Source organism: Sceloporus occidentalis, unplaced genomic scaffold (genome assembly GCF_023333645.1).
Source record: "Sceloporus occidentalis isolate IW3139 unplaced genomic scaffold, rSceOcc1.0.p SCAF_2, whole genome shotgun sequence".
Taxonomy (NCBI): Eukaryota; Metazoa; Chordata; class Lepidosauria; order Squamata; family Phrynosomatidae; genus Sceloporus; species Sceloporus occidentalis.
The window spans coordinates 234,721,339-234,742,763 of NW_028316982.1; the positions used below are offsets into that span (position 1 = coordinate 234,721,339).

At 40.5% G+C, this 21,425-nt stretch overlaps 1 protein-coding gene across 3 annotated transcripts in view; it reads right to left on the reverse strand.

Moving 5' to 3' along the window:
* Positions 1 to 21,425, reverse strand: part of CFAP44 (cilia and flagella associated protein 44) — a 96,769-nt gene that overhangs the window by 66,539 nt on the left and 8,805 nt on the right. Inside the window, exons 4-11 of one of the 3 annotated variants that reach the window (XM_089512455.1) lie at positions 17,067 to 17,244; positions 14,548 to 14,710; positions 12,714 to 12,816; positions 10,984 to 11,200; positions 8,034 to 8,148; positions 4,221 to 4,385; positions 3,738 to 3,893; positions 921 to 968 (exon numbers count right to left, since the gene is read on the reverse strand). In XM_089512455.1, the coding sequence (XP_089368581.1) occupies positions 921 to 968; positions 3,738 to 3,893; positions 4,221 to 4,385; positions 8,034 to 8,148; positions 10,984 to 11,200; positions 12,714 to 12,816; positions 14,548 to 14,710; positions 17,067 to 17,244 (1,145 nt within the window). Of the gene's footprint in view, positions 1 to 920; positions 969 to 3,737; positions 3,894 to 4,220; positions 4,386 to 8,033; positions 8,149 to 8,742; positions 9,287 to 10,983; positions 11,201 to 12,713; positions 12,817 to 14,547; positions 14,711 to 17,066; positions 17,245 to 21,425 lie in introns of those variants that run through there. The other 2 variants (XM_089512456.1, XM_089512457.1) reach the window with 2 other exon arrangements.

Here is a 21,425-nt window from a genome sequence, read left to right on the forward strand (position 1 = left end):
ATAATAATAATAATAATTATTATTATTATTATTATTATTATTATTATTATTATTATTTCACAGAGAGATAACTTTTGGTGGGTCCATAAGCTAGCTTTCTGATTCCGGACTTCTCCTCAGAGGGTCCTTTTGGACTGCCAAGATTACCAAAAATGAAAACACCAGCAACAAAATATTTCTGGTTTTCAATCATGTTATTTTTGTTTTGTTTTGTTTTTTTTAAATATTGATCAGGGTAGATGTTATACAAGAGATAAACAGGATGATGGGGAGAAACTTTCAGTTTGATAAAGAGCATTGTTTAACTGAATTTAAGAAAATTCAGATTGACTAAAACAGGAAATTACATAATAAAAAATCTGTTATGGGCCACACATGCTGTAAATGCATTAGGATAGGAAAATAAACAATGTTGGGGGGGGATTGGTCACATTATAGCAGAATATCTTTTATTTGAATATTTGAGGCAAAGAAAAGGAAAATATAATGGTCAAATAAACAAAATGGTCTGATGAGAAAAATGGGGTTGTTGGACTGAGAAAGTTAAAGCTGAAAAGGGGTACAACGAAGTTAGAGAAATTATTAATAAGATATTCCATATTATGGGTACTGGATACTAATTTACTTGGTCATAGACATTGAAGGGGAAGGAGGGAGGGGAGGGTATGTGAAAAGCATGTGATCTAATAATGATAATATTTTGTAAAGTTTTATTATATATGTTGTATTATGGACCATAAAACCTATAAATAAATTTTAAAAAACTAGTATCAAAATGAATGTTAAGGAACACTTGAATATGTCAGTATTTTTATTTATGTGTTTTTGACTAGAACAAGTATCGAAATGAGTGTTAGAGAATACAAACTAAGAACACTTGGGGAAAAAACGATGCATAATGGGGGATAACAAGGACTTACAACATTGGAGAAACTCAGATCCAGCTTCCAAATGGCTCCATTAAAATCCTTAAAGATGACAACATTAAGCACCTTATTAGTACTTCAAATAATGTTTTGTTTAAAATATTTGTTTATCATCAGTCTGCCATAGTCTCCCAAGACAATAAATACACAACACATAAAAACACGCTTTAAAAACTAATTTTAAAAAAAAACAGTTTTAAAAAGTGATACAATGAAAACAATCCCAGAAGCCAAACTTAAAACCAGTTTTAAGGATCATGCTTTGTAACAATTACTGTGGATCTTTTTAATATTATAAACAGCAGGCACAAAGAAACTTAATCAGAATTAAGATCATGGCTTATGAGAGGTTTAGCCCTTTACATCTATATCACACTCCTTATTAAAATGACTCTTTATTATTGAATCTTTATTATTATTATTAATCTTCCTTGGACAGCAATGATAGCTTTTTCTACTCATGTTAATAACAGCTGATGGTGGCAAACATTTTGTCAGCACCACAACAAATCCTCCCTCTAAACACAACACAGTCTAAAACCTGATCAATTACCCACAATTTATTCGAGGGGCTGGGGGGACTCAGAAAATTCACATTACTTGTAGCTTGGCCTTAACTGCAAAGTCTTAACTAACATAAAGGGCCAAAGGTATCAAGTGCTGTCCTTGTGCAAAAGTAGCAGAACAAGTACCCATACATACTCATGTATATGTTGGAAAATGTATACTACAAAATTGACCCCCAAAACCTGGGTTGACTTATACACGGATAAATACAGTAACAAAATGCAGGGAGTGTGAGTGTTCGCTCCCCAAGCTTCTTCCCAGCCAAGGTGCTTCTGAAGGAGGCAGTCTGGCTGGGAAGATGCAGGGAGAGCAAGCAGGACATCCTTTACACCCTTGGTTACATGCCCTTATGTTTTACCCTCAGTATATCTACACATCATATAAAAATCCACAATTTTGGCCCCAAAACCTACCCTGAACTTATACAGGTCAACTTATACACAAGTATATGGAATCATACATTAATACAAGCAACACCTGTCACATTGGAATTATAATGAATATGAAAGTATTTGTACAATGTCTTATGCAGGCACTTGTGCCAGGAGACTCAAATTGTTGGATCTGAACATTTTGCAAGCATGAAAACAGGGCTTCCTCAAGCAATAGAACCATTGCATTACTGCAGTAATTGCTATTGGACACAGCCATCAGTATATAAAGGCAGCTGGCATAGAATCCTTAAGCCAGGGGCTGAGTACAGCTTTCTCTGAGCTTTACAATGGAAAGGATATACATGCACATGACTGAAGTGACACTCAATCCCCCTAGCCGGGCTAGCCCACACAAGTGGGCTGCCTGCTTTTCAGTGAATTTGTTACCTTGTCAGTTATCAAAATAAACTCTTCTTATAGTACAAAATTACAATAAGCAATTTTTCAAATAATATCATAGGTACTAACCAATCAGTGCCAAGCACAACTGACTTCTGCTACAAGTAATTTTGGTGTTACAACTTTACCATGATATGTATTTTAGTGCACAAAAATTGTAGGATGGGTCTGAGTTCCATGTTTTAGAACAGAATGACTAAGTTAGAAGTAAGGTGCTATATGTTAGAATGAATGAAAGCCTAAGAGGGCAGGTGCATTTTGACTGAAAATAATAGGGATACTTTTAATTCAGCCACTGTATGGATAAAGAATGACTAACATGTCCAACCCAATAATAACAGGCAGCTTTTGAGGAGTGTACCAATTGAGTCAAACCATAGAGCTATGTTTCACTGCTCCATTCTGTAAAACATGACCAAACCTGTTCATTTAAACAAACCCTAGGATATAAAAGAACAAGGCTACCCTATAAACCATTGGAACTCATACAGCAGAATTTTGCCACTATAAATACTGACATAAATTGGAAATTAAAGGCAGTATCTAGTAATAGTATAGTGGGATTCAGTGTGATCAAGGAGAGGATGATCAATCCTAGATGCCCACAAAACTGGATCTGAAGAGCTAGGAAATTCTCTGGAACCAGTTTTTGAGGGCTGATGAGGAAGGGAGGTGGAAAAGTTTAAAAACAGATATTAGTAGAACATCACATTTAGGTTGAAACTCTGGGAAAATATGGAAGTATTGTCCAGAACACTGGAGAAGCAGTTAAGACCTTTCACCAGAAATGGTAAAAGATTTTATGGTATCAGTTATCATAAACTGGTATATACAACAAAATGCATTGAATGTTGGATAATATAATCTTACAGCACCCTACTTACATGGAGATCCATGGGGAGAGGCAGGGAATATAAATAAAGATTTTATTATTTATTACTTCTAACTTAGCCATTCTGTTCTAAAACATGGAGCTCAGATCCACCCTACAATTTTTGTGCACTAAAATACATATCATGGTAGAGTTGTAACACCAGAACTACTTGAGAAACACAACTCTAATTGTAGCATAGCAAAGGCCAGCAACTCCACCTTGCTTGGTCTGAAAGTCTATATGAGTAGTCACAAATAACACAACATATGTCACAAGACATTCTAATTAGAATTTATTCAACAGAATTTTGTGTGATACTGTGAAAACAGAGGATAAAAATACAGGAAGAACTCCAATGACACCAATAAAAGGCTTTCATTTGGCCTTACTTAGTAGCACGTGCCACTATGCTAGCATTGTATCCAGTCTATGGGAAAGGGTGGTATCCAGTATGGAATCAGGAAAATAAATTGTTCCCCCTCTGTTGTCCTAAATGAGATCCTTTATACACAAGGAAAAGATGAGAGTAACTTTTACCTGAGCATACCAATATGGTTCCCCACGTTCATGAACTTTTACCATGTAATTCAGATTGACGTTTTTGCCAACTAAAAGTTCGTTCATGATATCCATCTCCATCAGTCCAGTGTCATCAACAACATCAGCTGTATCAATTGTTTCAAAATCCCAAACCTGTATGGAGTTTGGAAAGAGAAAGACATTTATTCATTGTTGACAAATGTCAGACATGATGAAAATACTATTTATGTAAGAGAAGCTAAGGGAAGGGGCAATTCAAAGGATCCAGCTTTCTTTTGTAATTGGTTTGACTGCTGATTTAAAACAGTTGTGCTTAGAGTCAATCTGTAAGTGGCACTGATTGCAAGAGTGCAATTAATCATGGAGAAACCTGAGTAATTTACCAGAACTACCAGGGCCCTAATACTCCTGAATACACCAATTTTTATTTTTATTTCATTTTATTTTCTATTTAAAGCAAGCAAATACACAAACACTCACCCTGATGTATCCGTCTGATCCAACTGTGACAACCTCTCCCTCATCCAGTAGTAACTGATTAATGGAGCCACTGTGGCAGTTTCTACGGCCTGGTCGACAAATTTCTACTTTTATGAGGCCTCCTTCCCAGAGTAGCATATTGCCCCATTCTGAACCTGAAAGTACCTGTATGCAAATGAAATAAAAACACTTGTGCTACATCACAGAGCTGTGTGTACAAAAGAGAATGCAGAGAACCTGTAATCTTATAATTTATAAAATAAATCACATCTTGCACAGACAGTAGTAACATCTGCTAGACCAGGGGTTCCCAACCTGGGGGTCGCGACCCCTTTGAGGGTCGCTCGACCTTTTCTCGGGGGTGGCTAGGTTGGGAATCCCCCCTGTCTCCCCTTCTCCCTGTGGGTGCTGGTGCTGGCGGCGGCAACCATGGGGAGAAGGGGATGGAGTCGGGGCTCCTTTCTCCTCAGCTATTCCCTGCGGCTGCCAGACAACCACGGGGAGAGGGGGAAGGAGATGGGACTGCAAGGCCCGGCGGCATTTGTGGCCGGAGGTCCTGCCTCTTCCCCCCAGCAGCCTCCCTAATTGGTTGGGAGGCTGGGAAGGGGCGGGACTTCCGGCCGCAAAGGCCGCTGGAACTTGTAGGCGGCCGGTAGTACCGCCCCTTCCTGGCCTCCCAACCAATCAGGGAGGCCACAGGCGGGACTTTCGTTGCCAATGGGGGTCGCGGCCCAACAAAGGTTAGAACAGCTGTGCTAGACAAAATGGCAAAAATTGAACAGCTGCAATCCTCTGTCCACTCACCCAGAAATAAACCCTATTAAAATCAGAGTGACTGATTTCAGTGTAACAGGATCACACTGCTGATGTTTGTAAGACAAAGGTCCAAAGTAGACTAAAGAAATAATGTATTTTGAGATCACTTTAACTGCCCTGGCTCAATGCTAAAGAATTCTGGGAAACGTAGTTTTGTGAGACATTTGGCCTTCTCTGTCATTTTAATTTATTGGTGCCACAATAAATTAAAATTTCCAGATTCTCTAGCATTGAGCCAGGGCAGTTAAAGCAGTTCCAAACTGGATTATTTCTACAGTGTGTTTAGGACCTAAGGCTCCAGTCATACACCCAATGGGACTTCAGAGGAGGATGTATAGGACTGTGCTGTTCAGGTACTGATGATCTAGCTGATTTGTACTTTAGGGTGAGTTTCCAAAGTGTAGCAATGTTCTAAGCAGGAGTACATAACCCTCTTGACTCAGTGGCCTGCACGTGTTCATTTTGGGGGGCAGGGGGTGACACATGGACATTCACACATATATAGACACACATCCCCAAAATCCTCTTCCTACACTAAGAGAGAGCAGAGAACATCACTTTCCCCCTTTTCAACCCAATTTTTAAGAGACTACATCTGAGGGTTTGGGGAAACTGGATGAAACATGCCTGCTCGCAGGGTCTGCACCACTACTTCTTCTTATAACAAACAGTACATAAGAAGTACAATCCTGTACAACCCATATAAAAAGGTAATGGTTTTCCCTGTTGACAGGGTTGTCAAGTCATGTCCGACCATAGGCGGCGGTGTTCATCTCCGTTACTAAGCCGAAGAGCCAGCATTGTCAGACACTATTCTGTGATCATGTGGCCAGCATGATTGCACAGAACACTGTGCAACACGATTGCACAGAACTCATATCCATACCATTAAAAAAACACTCATTCTGAATGTTACAGTAAATGTTTCAGACTATACTTGCCATATAGTATTGGGATTGAGGTTGGAGGAGTGCATCATATGATAAATGTATTTTTTCCCCTTGAATGCTGGATTGTTTGCAGGAGACTTTTCCCTAAGGACATAATTAATCTCTGGAGCAATGAACTGTTTTTGGATTTTTAATGCTCACATTTATCCAGCTTGTTTTATGCTACAGATTACAAAATACCATAAGTTTAAACAATCATGTTGATTTCAGTAATATATCAGCTGATACAGGGAAGGGTCCAAAGAGTTGTACTACATTATCCAAAGCTGTGGGCTTATCCAGTTGCATTTTTATTTTTATTTATCCCATAATCTGTTGACTTCCATATCATAACAAAAGCTGGTCTTGAATGTCCAAATATTTTTTCTATGTAGCCAGAGGAACTCACGTTTAAGGAACACAAGTCCAAACCTATGTCAGGTACAAAGAATTCATACAATTTTTTGGAATTAAACCATTATATTTTAACATCACACAGTAATTACTAGTAGTAGCAACCCCAGTTCCCTGAATAGTGGCTGACTGGTGGAGGTAAAAGAAAGAAAACCAGGGAGAATGGTAAATGTAATGATGTGTCTAGAAACAGAACAAAGCACTTGCACATTGAATTGTCTGGAGTGTGAACGTCCCAGTTATCTTAGAATTCCAAATACTTAATCAGAATAAAAACATATCTGGAATCCTTAATAACAAGCATTCCAGTGGTTTTCCAGATACACAGTCTTTCAGTCTATAAATACTCAGTTATTATTTATTTGCGGGAACTGGTTTATCTTTCCTTTAGGTTGCATTTGGGCTGAGAGGGTGCAGCATCACCACTCCAGGGAAGCACATCTATTGAGACTGATTTGCAGGTTGTGACTGCTTGAGTTTCACATGTACCTACTGCATTATCAACTGTATTGGAATTATAGAGGTGAGGAAACAGAGGTCTCCATATTTAAATCTGGAATCCTAGCTCCTGAACTCCCTGCCCCATTTTGGCCAACTAATCCCATTCATAGTCTTCAAAAACAGTATATAAAGGAGTCATCAACAGAAACTAATCTGAGTCCTTTAAAGATAATTTAAAAAACCAGTTAACATGAAACATGGCTGTAAGACTACTGACCAGGATCAGCAAGAACAAAACGTTCATATTCTTAAACCTCTACACTGGTTATTAATACATTTATAACTGAATTCAAAATGCTTCACTAAAGGGGTCAAAGTACCTGAAGAGGAAGACTTACTTTCCCAACAGCCTGCCAGTGCACTGAGATAGACATCAGGATGCCACCAGCATTGTGATGAGTGGAGATGGGGAACAGCCCTTTCAGAGATAGCACTCGAATGGAGGAAACACCTCCTTATGAGTAATTTGGAATTTACTTTGCTACTGTTTTGACATTAGGGAAAGTCTAAACAAAACTGGTTTATTTTCCCAGGCTTTCTGGTGAATGGACTGAGAAGATTTTTTACTGCTGCTGTTCATTTTAATGTGGGTTTTAGTGTTCAGAGCACAGTACTATCATATTTATCAGTTGTAGGGCACCCAGAAAATGCATAAATGATTGCCTTGTATCCAGTGGTGGCTTTGCACTAGAAGTCTGTTTACTCGTGTAAGACAAAGCAGAAACTGTTTATCAGTCCTATCTACCTACTGCAACTGCTTCTATCATACACTCTATGGTTCTAAAGGATATCCAGACCTTTAGGAGAGGCTTGGCTGTATGTATGGAGAGCTTTAGAAGTAAGTAAGGGAAGTTGGAGAAAACTGGGTTTCCACCTTGCATGAACAGAAATGATATACAAATAATTATTAATAAACATTACATAGAGGATGTGTCATCACTTGTAAGAAATATTTAGTTCATATTTCTTATGCCAGCCAAATTTTGCAACCTAAGGTTATTAACTTTCTAAAAGACAGAAACAAAACTTTCTAAGAAACACAATGCTCTCACAAGTATAGGAAAGCTCACCTCAATTTTTAGCAGTAGCAAACACCAGGAAATGATATGCCTTTTCCCACAGCAAGGACTGAGGGGGTAGACACACTTCTTACCTTCCCATCTGGCAGCTCCACATATCCTTCAATGTCTGTCAGTGCTGTTTTTCCAAACCTTCCCAATGCTCCTTGTAATTTCAAACCAGTGAAAGTGAGGGCCATCTTCCAAAACCTGGCCACATAAAAATCCAAATTACATTCCAATTAGTTTTTTTTCCCCAGTGCAATGCAGACAATCATTTCTATACATCAAATGGCTATAGTCAAATGTAAAGGTAAATCACAGTTCAGATGTGTAGGAATCAGCTAAGCATTAAGCTAATATAGGGGTGAAGCAGACAGGCATGACAGAGCAGCCTCTGGCCGCTCTGCCAGCGATCGCCCCATGATCAGCTACAGCAACCGGACGGCCCACTCTGAAAGTGGGTCACTGCAGCGGTCCCAAATGGGCCGTCGGCAAGGAGTGGATTTTCACCTCATCTGAACACTACACCCCCGAAGCAGCCAGAAAACATTCTTATTGGCCCATCTGTTTCGGGCCATAGTTTCTGTGTCTCCTCTCCACAAGGAACAGATAAAAGCTTTAAAACCTATAACATTTAAATGAAAACTTCTGTTATCAACTAACTTTGTCTGAACTAAAGACTACGATTAGTGTTAACTATATTTTAGCGACAAACCCCAAGATCATAAAACACAGGGCCCATTCACATTACAAAAAAAATCGGTTCTGAAATTGATTCAATCACGTGAAGTTCCTACTCACCCCGAATCTCACACAAGCGAATCCGGGGCTTGCACACCCGTTCCGTGTTAAATGGCCCCTAGCGCGGTGTTTTTGAAATCGGCGCAAATACCGTTTCTTTTGGAAAACCCCGGGTCCTGGGAATGAGAACTTGGCCTCGATCACGATCGAGGCAAATTGAGGGAAGGATTTAGGTCAGAGGGTGGGCAAAGGGCAAGGCATTTCCTCCCCTCATCGGAGGGGAGGGGGAGGAGGAAAGAGCCCTGGGAAGAAGAGAGCAAGGGAAGGCATTCTTTAGGAGCCTCTTTTCCCTGCATCCCCTGCCCAAAGCCCTCTGTCGCTGGGCATTCCTTCCCTTGCAGGAGGAAAAAATTCAGGTCACGAACGGAGCTCATGTCAGGCAACCCCCCCCCCTTTTTTTCAAATTCAAACAATTTCTTTTGAGCAAATATGCGCATTGAATACATTATGTTTGTATTCCAGAGGCAGATGGAGCTGGGCTTGCACTTTATATCCTTGGATCTCCTTGCCTTCTGCAGAGGGGGAAGCTACAAATGTTGCAAACAATCAATGTTACATTTTTAACAATTTTTTTGGAGCAAATATGCGCATGGTTTGTCTTCTTGAGCAGATACAGCAAGGGAAGCAAAGGGAAAGCTAATGTTGCTTTTAAAAGCATAAACAAAATGCATGGCAATCCCATCCTTTGCCTGGGACAGGGGCAGATCTGACCCCAAAGCCCACAGGTTTATAAAAAAGAGAGAGAGAGAGAGAGGCATCTCTCTCCCTGCTTCAGCCGCTGAAACCCCTGTGCCTGGCTCTTTAAAAAGGGAGGACACTTTCCCCGATGCCCTGCAAACGTCACCATGACGATAGCTTGATTGGCAGCAGCCACCTCGCCAGCAGACACAGAATGCATTCGATTTCTAACTTGCAGGTCAAAATGCATTCGATTTCAAATTTGTAGTGGGCACTTGCTAACGGAGCGATTCGGGGGAGGGGCATCCGGATCAGCCCAGTTCCTTCCAGGTCTTTTAGACCAGTATGAATGGGGCCACAGTTGGAAGTTGGTTTGTTCCCTAAACTGCAGTCAAAACTATTACTGTTTTTATTACGGTATTTTCCTTTTATTCTGACTTTTGCCAAAAACTGGGACTCAAGACAGACCAGGATTCAAAATTTGTCTGGGTTCAAATTTAGCAAGTGACAATGGTTAGTTGAAAACAAATGCAAATATTTTATATTACAGTTGTGCAGATGTGCATTCACATGCTAATCCAGGTTACATGTAAATCAAATGACTTTGTGGTATTTCACCGTTTATTGCAAATACATGCTTATCCTTTTTAAATCAATGGAAGTTAAGACTACTTTACAATATGCTAGGTAGTGTGTTAATATTTTTTTACCACAGGCTGACTCTGACATTTATATCTGATTAATATAGTAAGTTTGAAATGATGCTTTTTCTCTAGAAATGTTATATTTTTATAAAAATAAAACACTGGTTTATTTTAAATAACAGCAAAATAAGAAAACTTTAGGGCCATAAATCCTTGACTATTTCATTGTCACAGCTGTGGACTAATAATTACAGTAGTTTTCTTCTTATTACAGGAGAAAATGACAATTTCTTCACAGTATTCTTCCTGTGTATTATTCCTATATTTGAAAAACCAGAGAAGTTGTAGAGGAATTAGTCTGCAAAACCCCAGGTATTTTTCTACCCAGAATAATTACTCTATAACACTTCAAGACATTCGAACACTAGGAGAAAAACGTGCAAGGTTCTCATTGGTCTATTATTCTTTCCAATAGGGTTTCCCAATGGTTAGGAACCCCATTTTAGTTGGCAATGAATAATAATGAATGGTTTCTACCCCTATTATATATTCATAACATTATCCCATATACAGTTGGCCCTCCGTTTTCTCAGGAATCCATTCCAGACCCCTCCCCACACAAAAATGGAGCCTCGCGCTTATTCAAGCCCCATAGGCTTAAATGGGATGGGCCTCCGCGAATGCAGCCTGGACCATTGTTAATAGCGGAGGTTGCCCCTCCATGCATATTCAGGGACGCAGATCTCAGATCTGTGAGTTAGGAGGGGCAACTGTACAACAGTCTTTCTTGAATAGACAGAATAAGCTGAGCATATTTTCCTAAAGCTCAGGAAGCAACTTGGTTCATTCTGAATCAGTATGAGTCTCCATGTCTGCCTCTATGACATTCTTATTTCTAGAGATAAATGTATTAATTTACTTGATGTGGCTTGAACCGGATGTGGTCAGTTGTTCTTCATTTTCAGGAGAAAATGTGACTTTATAAACATCTTGTGAAAATGCTTTTGATCTCAACACAATCTTTTCCTGTTTCCAGTCCCATACAGTCAAGATGTAGTCAGGGCTGCTCCCGACAGTGGCTATCAAGGTGCCTGAACGATTAAAATCAGCAAATGCATATGCTTTTTCTGTTCCACCTGGAAATCAGGTAAGATAAAAGATTTCTTAATGAAATATACGTGGTCAAGAAAACAACCTAATTCAACTAAAATTATTGTTAATTATACATAACAGATAAGAATGGGATTTTACAAAGCACACAGAGATGATATCCAATGTGAAAATGATAACCAGAAAACAAAACAAATAATAGGCTATAGATGAGTTTATCCACAGAGCCTTCAACTTACATCTGTAACTCACAGGTTTATGCATTACTACAAGCATTTATTTTGTATGCTTTTCTTCTCAGTATCAATAAATCATTCTGATTTGTTCATCTTGAAGCCCACATATCTACACTGAAATTCATCATGAAAGATTAAGCTTTGTTTGGACAGACCAGAGCAGTCTTTTCTGGAAAGATAATACACAGTATGCCTATAGGGAAGATGACAATTTCCAAACACAAGAGTTTGAAAGAATGTGACACTCAGGCATACTATGGTATGAATCTGGAACTACAAAATCAATTTCAAAGTATCCCTTTGATCAATTATTATGAGGCACAGGAAGTAGAACAACAGCTCTCAGAGAATATGGAAGTGGCCTTGGAGGGCTCTGTGGATAGAAGCAATGTGTGGTGGTAGCAGGCGAATCCTTGCTGAGAAGAAGAGAGGCAGCCTTGTGTAGCCCTGACAGAATATCTTGAGAGATATGTCAGGGATGATGGGAGTTGTAGCTCTTCACCTCTGGCTCGAACTCACCACCTTGTTACGCACCGGCGCTGACCAGTTTTGGCCAGTGGTTAAAGCTTTGCTCTAAAGCAGCAGAGTTACAGAGAATAGGCTGAAGACCCTGACAAACTCTCCAAGCCTTCTCACTCTTGCTTCCACAGAAGTCTTCACACTTCTTCAGGATCCAGCTGGCTCTTGTATCTTCACCCAAGACACCAGACAACTCAGTAGTCTTATATAAAAGATCTACTTTATTCTACTATATACAGCTCCAATATTCCTCCACTACTACTACCCACAAAATACATTGGGATTCATAGCCATTATTATAGTCATTGCAAAATACCACCCACTGTTGTCTGTTTCCACCCAGTGGGCGTGTACATCCACTTTCATTGGTTCTCTTGGTTCAACCCACAATTAATGATTTCATCATTTCACCTTGACCACTTAACAATTCTCAGGTGTGTTCAATTATCCACTTTACATTTCTGTCCTTGGCATTTAGGACTTGTTAATTCCATTACCTTTTACACCTGTGTGGCTTCTAATTGCTTCTGCTGAGTCACCCTGACTCTCACATACATGTTTTATTTCTTTCACTGTATATCCCATGTTGCTTTTTCCTTAACAATATATGCCTCTTCCAGGGTGAAAAAGTCTGCTATTGCATGCATTTAAGAAGTCTGCTATTCAGGCCAAGCCTTAATGTGTTCATACAATAAATCTAAACTATAGCATTGTTTTCACTTCTGAGATTATTATTTCTTTTGTATGTATTTGAATTTGTAAATGCCAAAATATTTTAACCTACCTCGTAATATTCTGTACGGTCTCAGAGAAGGATACTCATAGATAATCATGTTTGGTTTCCATCCTTTCTCTCCAACAGCAAAGTATGTTTTACTAGGATGTACCTAGTAGGAGCAAAGACTTTTTTACATCATCATATCTTGTACATTTCTTCAATAAAATACTTGTTAATTGATTTCCATCCACTCTTTCAACCCAGAATGAACCCATGTTGCTTACATAAATTCAGATCAGAATTTGGAAAAGTTACTTTTTTGAATTACAGTTTTGAGAATCTCTTTTTCTTCATCTTTGTCTTATTATTATTATTATTATTATTGGAAAGCGGCGGATCGGGGCCTCAGCGGCTGCCGTTCTAGCCGCTGAGGCCCCGATACCCCGGGGAAAGGGGCGAGTACAGGCCGCCTCAAAGGGGAGGTCTGTAACGCACCATAGTGTTTGGTGACTAATGCAGTCACAGGTAATCAGAGGGTAATAAGACATAAAACTTTAATAAAGTTTCTGGGAGAACCAAGTCTGCAAGGGAAGATATAAAAAGCTATAAAGAACAAATTACAAAGACAAGCTAAAGAAACTGTCAAACTGTGTGACTAATAAAGTATTTATATGCGGTATCCATTGTGAACCCCATGCACTAAGATACTAATTCAGCCTGACTTGTAAATAAATTTGTTACTTTGTTTCAACAAGCAGCTATCTGAAGTGATTTCAGAAATACATTAAAAACGCTACCAACATTGAGAAAAGTCTTTTAGGTTCGGGGCACATTAGATAGTGGGTGTGTGGCTATCAAAGAATAGTTGTTGCTATACTAGGGGAAAATGTGAAAACCAGAGGGCCGGCAAGAGAGTTATAATGCAGAAGACACCTAAGAGAGTCCTGGGTTCGAGTCTTGCAATGAAGAACTGGCGGGATAGTGGCCACCACTGCCTCACAATTTGTGGCAGCGGTGGCACACATTAAAAAGGAGTGAAAGGTTTTTAGAGATTTTGGCAGTGCCATGATGTTGCCATCACATTATTTGGTGCAGCAGCAGGATCAAAAAGACCCATTGGGCTGCCATTAGAAAAAAGGAGTTGAGTGGGTGAGTCTCATCATGACAGAGTCCCTTTCCCGAGGATGGCCAGTCTTTCTGTCTCCAAGGACTGAGAAACAGAAAAGAGCTAGGTGAAACACCTCTGGTTCATTATAAAACACACACAGTTTGTACAATTGTGAAATAGACTGTGGATCCTATTGTTAGGAATGTCACTGTTCACCTTGTCAGGTTGCTTTTGAAATCCACTTGGCACTCTCAACTGAAGGGGACCCATTGAAATGAAATCTGCATACACACTGATTTACCATATTTCAAGTTCAGAACATTAGGAAGAATTTCCTGACAGTAAGAGCTGTTCAACAGTGGAATACACTGACTCAGTAATAGAGTCTCCTTCTTTGGAGATTTTAAACAAAGACTGGATGGCCATATGTCAAGGATGCTTTGATTTTGTATTCCTGCATGGCAGGGAGGTTGTACTGGATGGTCCTGTGGTTTCTGCTAATTCTGTGATTCTATGATTCTAAGTAATTTTCATTAACAATATTTTAGGTCATGGTCAGTGGTCACGCTGGCTGGAAGACTGGGAGCTGAAATGTAAAACAAAAAGGAACTGTTCCAAGCTTTGCTTTTCCCTAATCCAAACTACCTTTTCACCTCTGAAACAATGTTTGAAAGTAGCAATGTCCTAAAAAGAATATCTCTGAAATGATAGGTCACTGAGCTGTTCAAGATATGAAACAATGACCCAAATATTTCTCAGAAGTAAAAGTTCTTATGAAACATTGTACTGTACCGTGATTACACCAATGCCACCACTACTTGTGCTTCGAATGTATCTCTGATATTTAAACTGCAAATCCAGAAGTACTAGGTGATTGCCAGCAATGTACAGAAGAGTTTGACTATCCAGCATCTGGATGTTTGCCCGTCTCATGCAGTCATAACCAAAAGAGTGCCTGAGAAACAATTACTAAGGAAAATAAGTGGTGCTATCACCAAGGTTTATTTTATTCATCCAGTAATAAATATATGAAATTATAAAGCATAGAGAAATTACAATACTCTGTGCTGTGAATTCTAATTGCAAGATTTCTTTCAAAGTTGTCCTCAATGGCTCGAAGCACGGAGTACTTTTCATACAAATGAGAACCTCATGCAGCCATTATCTAGGTAGTTTTTGAGGATCCTGTAGCCCAGTGGTCCCCAAACTGTGCCCTTTAAGATATTTTGGGCTTCAGCTCCCAGAAGCCTCAACCATGTTGGCCAAGTCTGGAATTCTGGAAGCTGAAGTCCAAAATCCCTTAAAAAGCACAATTTGGGGACAACTGCTGTAGCCAATCATCATTCCCCTCCCCATTAAAAAATATGAAGAGTGGGTAGAAATGCCACTCCATGCCCCCAGAGGATGTAGGGATAATTTCACCATGTTTTTGGCTCCCACAAAACATTTTTAGACCCAAAAGAGGCTAAAATGATTTGACTTACTGTTTTTTAAAAAGGCTTTTCCTGGGCCTAAATTGGCCCAGGGTGGGATAAACCGTGGCACAACACTACTGTGAAGCAAATTTTGCCGGGGGCAGCTCCTTGCCAAATGCTAACCCATAAATTCCAGAGCTGAGAAGGAATGTGGACCCATGTTTTTACATTCCTAATACAACCCTATTACATATTATGGGTGGAATCTTATTGGTTAGTTGCAGCTAAGATAGACACTATGGCCTGTTACAGACAGCCAAAATAAAGCTGCTTCAAGTCACAGTGGAGGTATGGTGTTTCAATGATGCATGCGTCCTTAAGAGTCCAGAAGCCACACCAAAGCCATGCTCCAGTCCTTAGGGCTGGAGTGTGGCTTTCGTGCGACTTCTGGACTCTTAGGACGCATGCATCATTGAAACACCATACCTCCACTGTGACTCGAAGCAGCTTTATTTTGGCTGTCTGTAACAGGCCTATGAATCAATTGCTGAGTAGGGAGTTAACACACAGCTAAATTCCCTGATTCAATGCCCTCCTCTACTTTGTAAATCTGGACCAATATGTCTAATCCATTTTCTTGCCTTCTCATTGTTACTTTACTGAACATAATATGAATGTATTATTTCAGAGTGTTATCAAGTATGGTTTTATATAAATTTTGGGTGCCATGCAATCTGAATCTATGATCCCATCGCTAGCTGCCATTACCCTAAAAGCGAGCTGACCACGTAGCCAGCCACTCCTTGCTAGGCATGGTCAAGGAAAAAAAGGTAGAATTTAAACCTTTCAGCAAGCAGTTTTGGGAGTTGCCATACTAGTTTCACAGGCTGCCCAAAGCAGGAAGACAATAACAGAGCTTCCTCCTTTTGAGAGCCAGTGATCAACTTAATGGCTCAGCCATTGAAATATTTGTCCCCTCCTGAAAAGTGCCAGACCTCTTCTTTGTGTATCCATTGTGTAAGTTTCAGCTTAGACAGAAAGTCATCAAGCCTTTGTTCGCCAGGCTGCCATAGCCTGAGGTTATGTTCAGGGGTATAAAAGGACACCACTTTTCGCCCTTCAGTGGGCTTGTTGAGCTTTGAGTTCCAAACCTGATACCTTGTTTGTCAAGCAGCTTGCTCCAAGCTTGTGATCCTTGAGCCTTGGGCTCTGCTGAAATCGCTCGAGCTAAGCCAAAAGCTCACTGTCTCTCAGGCCTCTTGTTAGCTTTGCCTACTGGAACTCAGCTCCTAGCCACTGCGGTCACCGCTTGCTTTCCCCATTCCTGCAGCCACATCTCACCATTCACCATCCCTCACACCCGTTGCTTTGTAGAAGACTCCTAAGGTAAATATCCCAATGGTGCCTCTATCCTTTCTCCTTTACTCCCGAACTCACCCCCCACTTACTTTAGCATTGAATGTGTGTGTGTGCGTGTGTGATCCCCTTTGTTGTGTGGCTTTAATAAATGTTTTATATTTTTATTGCAACTCATTGGCATTTTGAGTCTCTTTCTCTCTGGGGGTGGACTAGATGACCTCTGGTATACACATAGGGACACGACCCCGCTGCATGCGTTGTTAGAACACGCCTCTTGTAATATTTGAGCTAATTAAATTCCCCTAATTAGATCCTTCCTAGCAAGGGATCCTTTAGGGCCAAAGGGTGGGGTATAAATACCGTAAATAAATAAAATAAATAATAGATAGATAGATAGATAGACAGACAGACAGACAGACAGACAGACAGACAGACAGACAGACAGACTCACTGGTATGGCTTTTGGGTAATGCTTAAAGTGTCTATAAATGGAAACAAAACCCCAAATATATGTAGCATTGCTGAAAAAAAGGATACATAAGAATGAGCATGTCAATCGGTATGCCAGAATCTGGAGTCACATATGGAAATGAGCATAGCTCTTCATAGTTATAGTAGAAGCTTTCAGAGATTTTCTTCTCTACCACTACTTTTTTCTTCTTCATGGGTTCTTGAGGCTGTTCAGGTTCTGGTGATGGTTCCTCCTCCTCTTCTTCTGCATTTCAAAACATCAGCACAAGGAATGCCATATATTATTCAAACAGATAAGATACAGGAATTTGTGACTAATATACATATCTACTATTATTGTTTGTCCAACTGAATGGAAACTTCATACTGGGAATCTGGAATTCTGGGATCACAACTAAATGTCCTTAAACAGCCACTTATGTCTGCCTCTAAAATACACATTTGAGGTTTTCATTAGGCAGGGTTGGAAGGAGCAAGCTTAGGTCTATCAAATGGCTGGGTAACATTTCAACTCAGATTGTTCATGGCTCAGAGGCCTGGACTAGGGATGTAAAGAATATTCTCCAAAATTCGAAAATTAGGAGAAAAATGGCAATTTCGAACATTTCTATTACAATCTGGAGAGGAGAAATTCTGAATAATTCTCTATCAATGAGTAAGAATATTGAGGCTAGTCATTTCGAAATGAGAGGGAGAGAAGAATCCTTCATCTGAATCTCGATAGCCACTATTTGCATATTTTGTGTAAGCAAAGCTACCATTCATCCTGGAGGCTATTTCTTTTGTTAGGGTGATTTGCTCCAACTTTGCTTAATCACAGCAGCTTTGCTTTGAAAAACAAAAGATAACAAAAGGTGAGGCTTCTGCCCTTTATGCCATGCTCTGACATTCAAGTTCTCACAGAACAGAAGAACTTGAAATCTCAAAACTTATTATGAGGAAAGGTCTTGGCCACCGTTTTTTGGAGTAAGACAGGTATTTTGATGATAAAAAAAAATGACTAATCACTTTGATGAAATACAGTTACATCACTATGATCTGGAGATTACCTTGCAGTGGAGACATTGATTTGGGTTCTCCAAGGCCAAGAAATTCAAGTACATACACACACACACACACACACACACACACACACAATGCAAAATAAATGTAGGTTTGCCTTAGCATCACCTTGAGAGAGCTGGAGAGAGCGGTTTGTCATGTCCTGCCTCTGAGGCTGAGAGACTGTGCCAATTATTATTATTATGATTGCATGACCTCTTAGCATCACCATGGGAGAAGTGCAGAGAGAGAGAGCAGGGATATGTCTAACAATATGTAAGCTGCTCTGATAGCACCACAGACTGCTGGGAACTGCAGTCTAATAAGGCTGCAGTGCACACTGCAGAAATAATCCAGTTCGACAATACTTTAATGCTATGGAAACTCCTGGGATTTATAGTATGTTGTGCCACCAGAGCTCTCTGACAAAGAAGGCTAAATGTCTCACAAAACTACAATACCCAGATATTGTTGTTGTTGTTGTTTTCTTACATCCCTGGCACAGACTCTCAGCCTCAAAGGGAGGCACTGCCCTCCCCCAACAAGCCTTGCATGCCAGGAGAGTCCTAAAAGTCACAACACACGACAACAGCCATGTTTCCAAGAGGTCATGGAGAAAGGGAGCTCAGGGCTTGGATGGCCATAGGAGCCCTCTGGGAGGCCTTGGGCAAGTCACACTCTCTGGGTCTCAGAGGAAGACACTGGCATGTCCTCATTGCAAGAGCCCTCTAAACACACACAAAACCCACAAACCCCCCCCTTCTTGCCCCGTTTTGCCAGGGTCCTCCCAAAGCACTGAGAGTGCTCACCAGAAGGCAACAAACATCAACAGCCAAGTGGGTCACACTGTCTCATCAGGATGACACTGGAAGATGGGACAAACCGAGGGTTTTATTGGCACAAAGAGGAGTTTTGTCATGGGATGCCCCTGAAGCTGAGATAGTGTGACCCTCACAGATGAGAAGGGGAGGGGTCGGGTGCCAAGTGGCAATGCTCTTCTGCCAAGCAGGAATCCTGAAGAAGGAGCAGAGTGGGGGGAGATGGCAAGAGTTCTGCCATGAATAAAGCCTACCAGGAAGGAATACTTAGGAGTTGAAGCTGAGAGGATGTGACTCGCTCAAGGTCAGCCAGTGAATTTCTATGGTGAACTGGGAGGCTAGAGTTGGGGTACCCTCAAGGACCATCCAGTCCAACCCCCTTCTGCTATGAAGTAATACATAGGAATACATGGCATACTAGAGGGCATGTAGTCTGACCCCTGTTCAACATCAGGAGGATGACACTGGAAGATGGGACAAACTGAAGGTTTTCTTGGCACAAAGAGGAATTTTGCCATGGGATGCCCCTGAAGCTGAGACAGTGTGACCCTCACAGATGAGAAGGGGAGGGGTCGGGTGCCAAGTGGCAATGCTCTTCTGCCAAGCAGGAATCCTGAAGAAGGAGCAGAGTGGGGGGAGATGGCAAGAGTTCTGCCATGAATAAAGCCTACCAGGAAGGTAGGCTTTATGTTTGAAGTTGGCTTCAAACATTTCTGAAAAGCTACAGGCTGTCACTGACAAGTGGCTTACACCTTTGCAAATTGAATTAGGATGCCTGGCTACAGATAATGCAGCCAACTACCTGAAATATGTTCGTCAAAAGGCTGTGAGTCATGTGCCATGTATTGCACACTGCATAAATCTAATCATTCGGAATGCATTCAAAGGTAAGAACAATGCTGCTGTGCAGGAAGCAATAGATGTGGCTCAGCAAATCTGTTCCCACTTCAGAAGCTCATCTGCAGCAACAGAAGCCATCCGTCTGTTGCAGAGGAAGAATGGTCTCCCAGAGCACAAATTTCTTGTGGATGTTCCTACTCGCTGGAACAGCACTCTGAACATGCTGGAGCGCTTCTTAGAGCAAAAGACAGCAGTGATACAGTACATACATGAGCGAGTCTCAACAAAGTTGAATGTTCAGCCAATGCAGTGGTCCATAATGCAAGACCTGGTCGATATATTGACCATATTCAAAGAATGCACTACTATACTTAGTAGTGATGATGCTTCTATTGCATGGGTTTTACCAGCTCTTGAGATAATGGAGTATGCACTCAAAGAATTTCTGGACAAGAGAAAGAAACCATCCACCTCTGTTGGCAATGGTGAAGTTTTACCATCTGTGGCTTTTGCAAGCTATCTACTTGACTCCCTCCATGGCAACAAACATATACATGTAATCCGTCAGGACCTAAAATACCATGCAGCAAGTCTCTTTGAACCAATTTATCGAGACAGCACTCTTGAAAGGCTTCGGGAAGGAAAAACAATGGACATAAACATCAAGGAAGTTGAGGATTATATTCTTCAGCATGGAGTGCAGTTGTACAAAAAAACAAGCAAAAAAGTACAACAGCTACACTCAGAACAGAATGAAAGCACAGCCACCCATAGCATTGCTGGGAGTGAAAACACCTCAGTACATCTAGGCAATGAGCCCAGCTGTTCTAAAGAGACCTGTTCCAAAGATACCATGCAGAGTGTTACACCTGTTGGCTCCATGTTTCAACGCATAATGTACTCAGCACGGCTGGCTCCGACAGGCCAACCCACCAATAAGCAAAAGACACCAAAGAGAGCATCAGACCATTTGGCTCTTAATAGAGTGAGGCAAGAACTAGAATCTTATATCAGAGAAATTCTACCACTACATTTTGTCCAACCAAAAACAAGTTCCCTTTCCTACTGGGAACAAAAGTTGACTGTGTGGCCATCCTTGTCTAAAGTTGCAATATGGCACCTTTCATGTCCAGCCAGTAGTGTATTTTCAGAAAGGCTATTTTCTGAGGCTGGAAATTTGGTAACAAAGCTGAGAAGCAGGCTCACACCTGCGCATGTCTCCCAGATGGTCTTCATAAGGGCAAACAGGAAATGGCTTCCACATCCCAAAGGATTCAAAATGAGAAACCAGAACTATGGATGTGAATGGATTGATGCTGAAGAAACTGACTTCAGTCTGTCACTTAGTCAGCATGATGACTCTTACTCCATTAAAGAATGAATAAAAGTAAACAAAATCTTCCCCAATATCAATGGGGAGTATGGATCTATTGAGTGCCATGGCCAAAGCTATCTTTTAATACTTTTATTAATAGTAAAATTTATTGTATGTTCCATCCTTTTCATTTATTACTTAAGCAAATTAGGGTCTAGGATATCATATGACAGGATAAGGCTAAATTTGCCATTTCACAAAATCATTGTTTTAAATTCATTTGTTTCCCTAGGTTTCTACTATTTCTGTTCCTATGATGTGATCTTTCTGCATGTTATGCATTCTTAATTATTTTATTATTTTGTTACTTCCCATGTTGTGCCTGAGAAGTCAAATCTCTTCATGGGTATG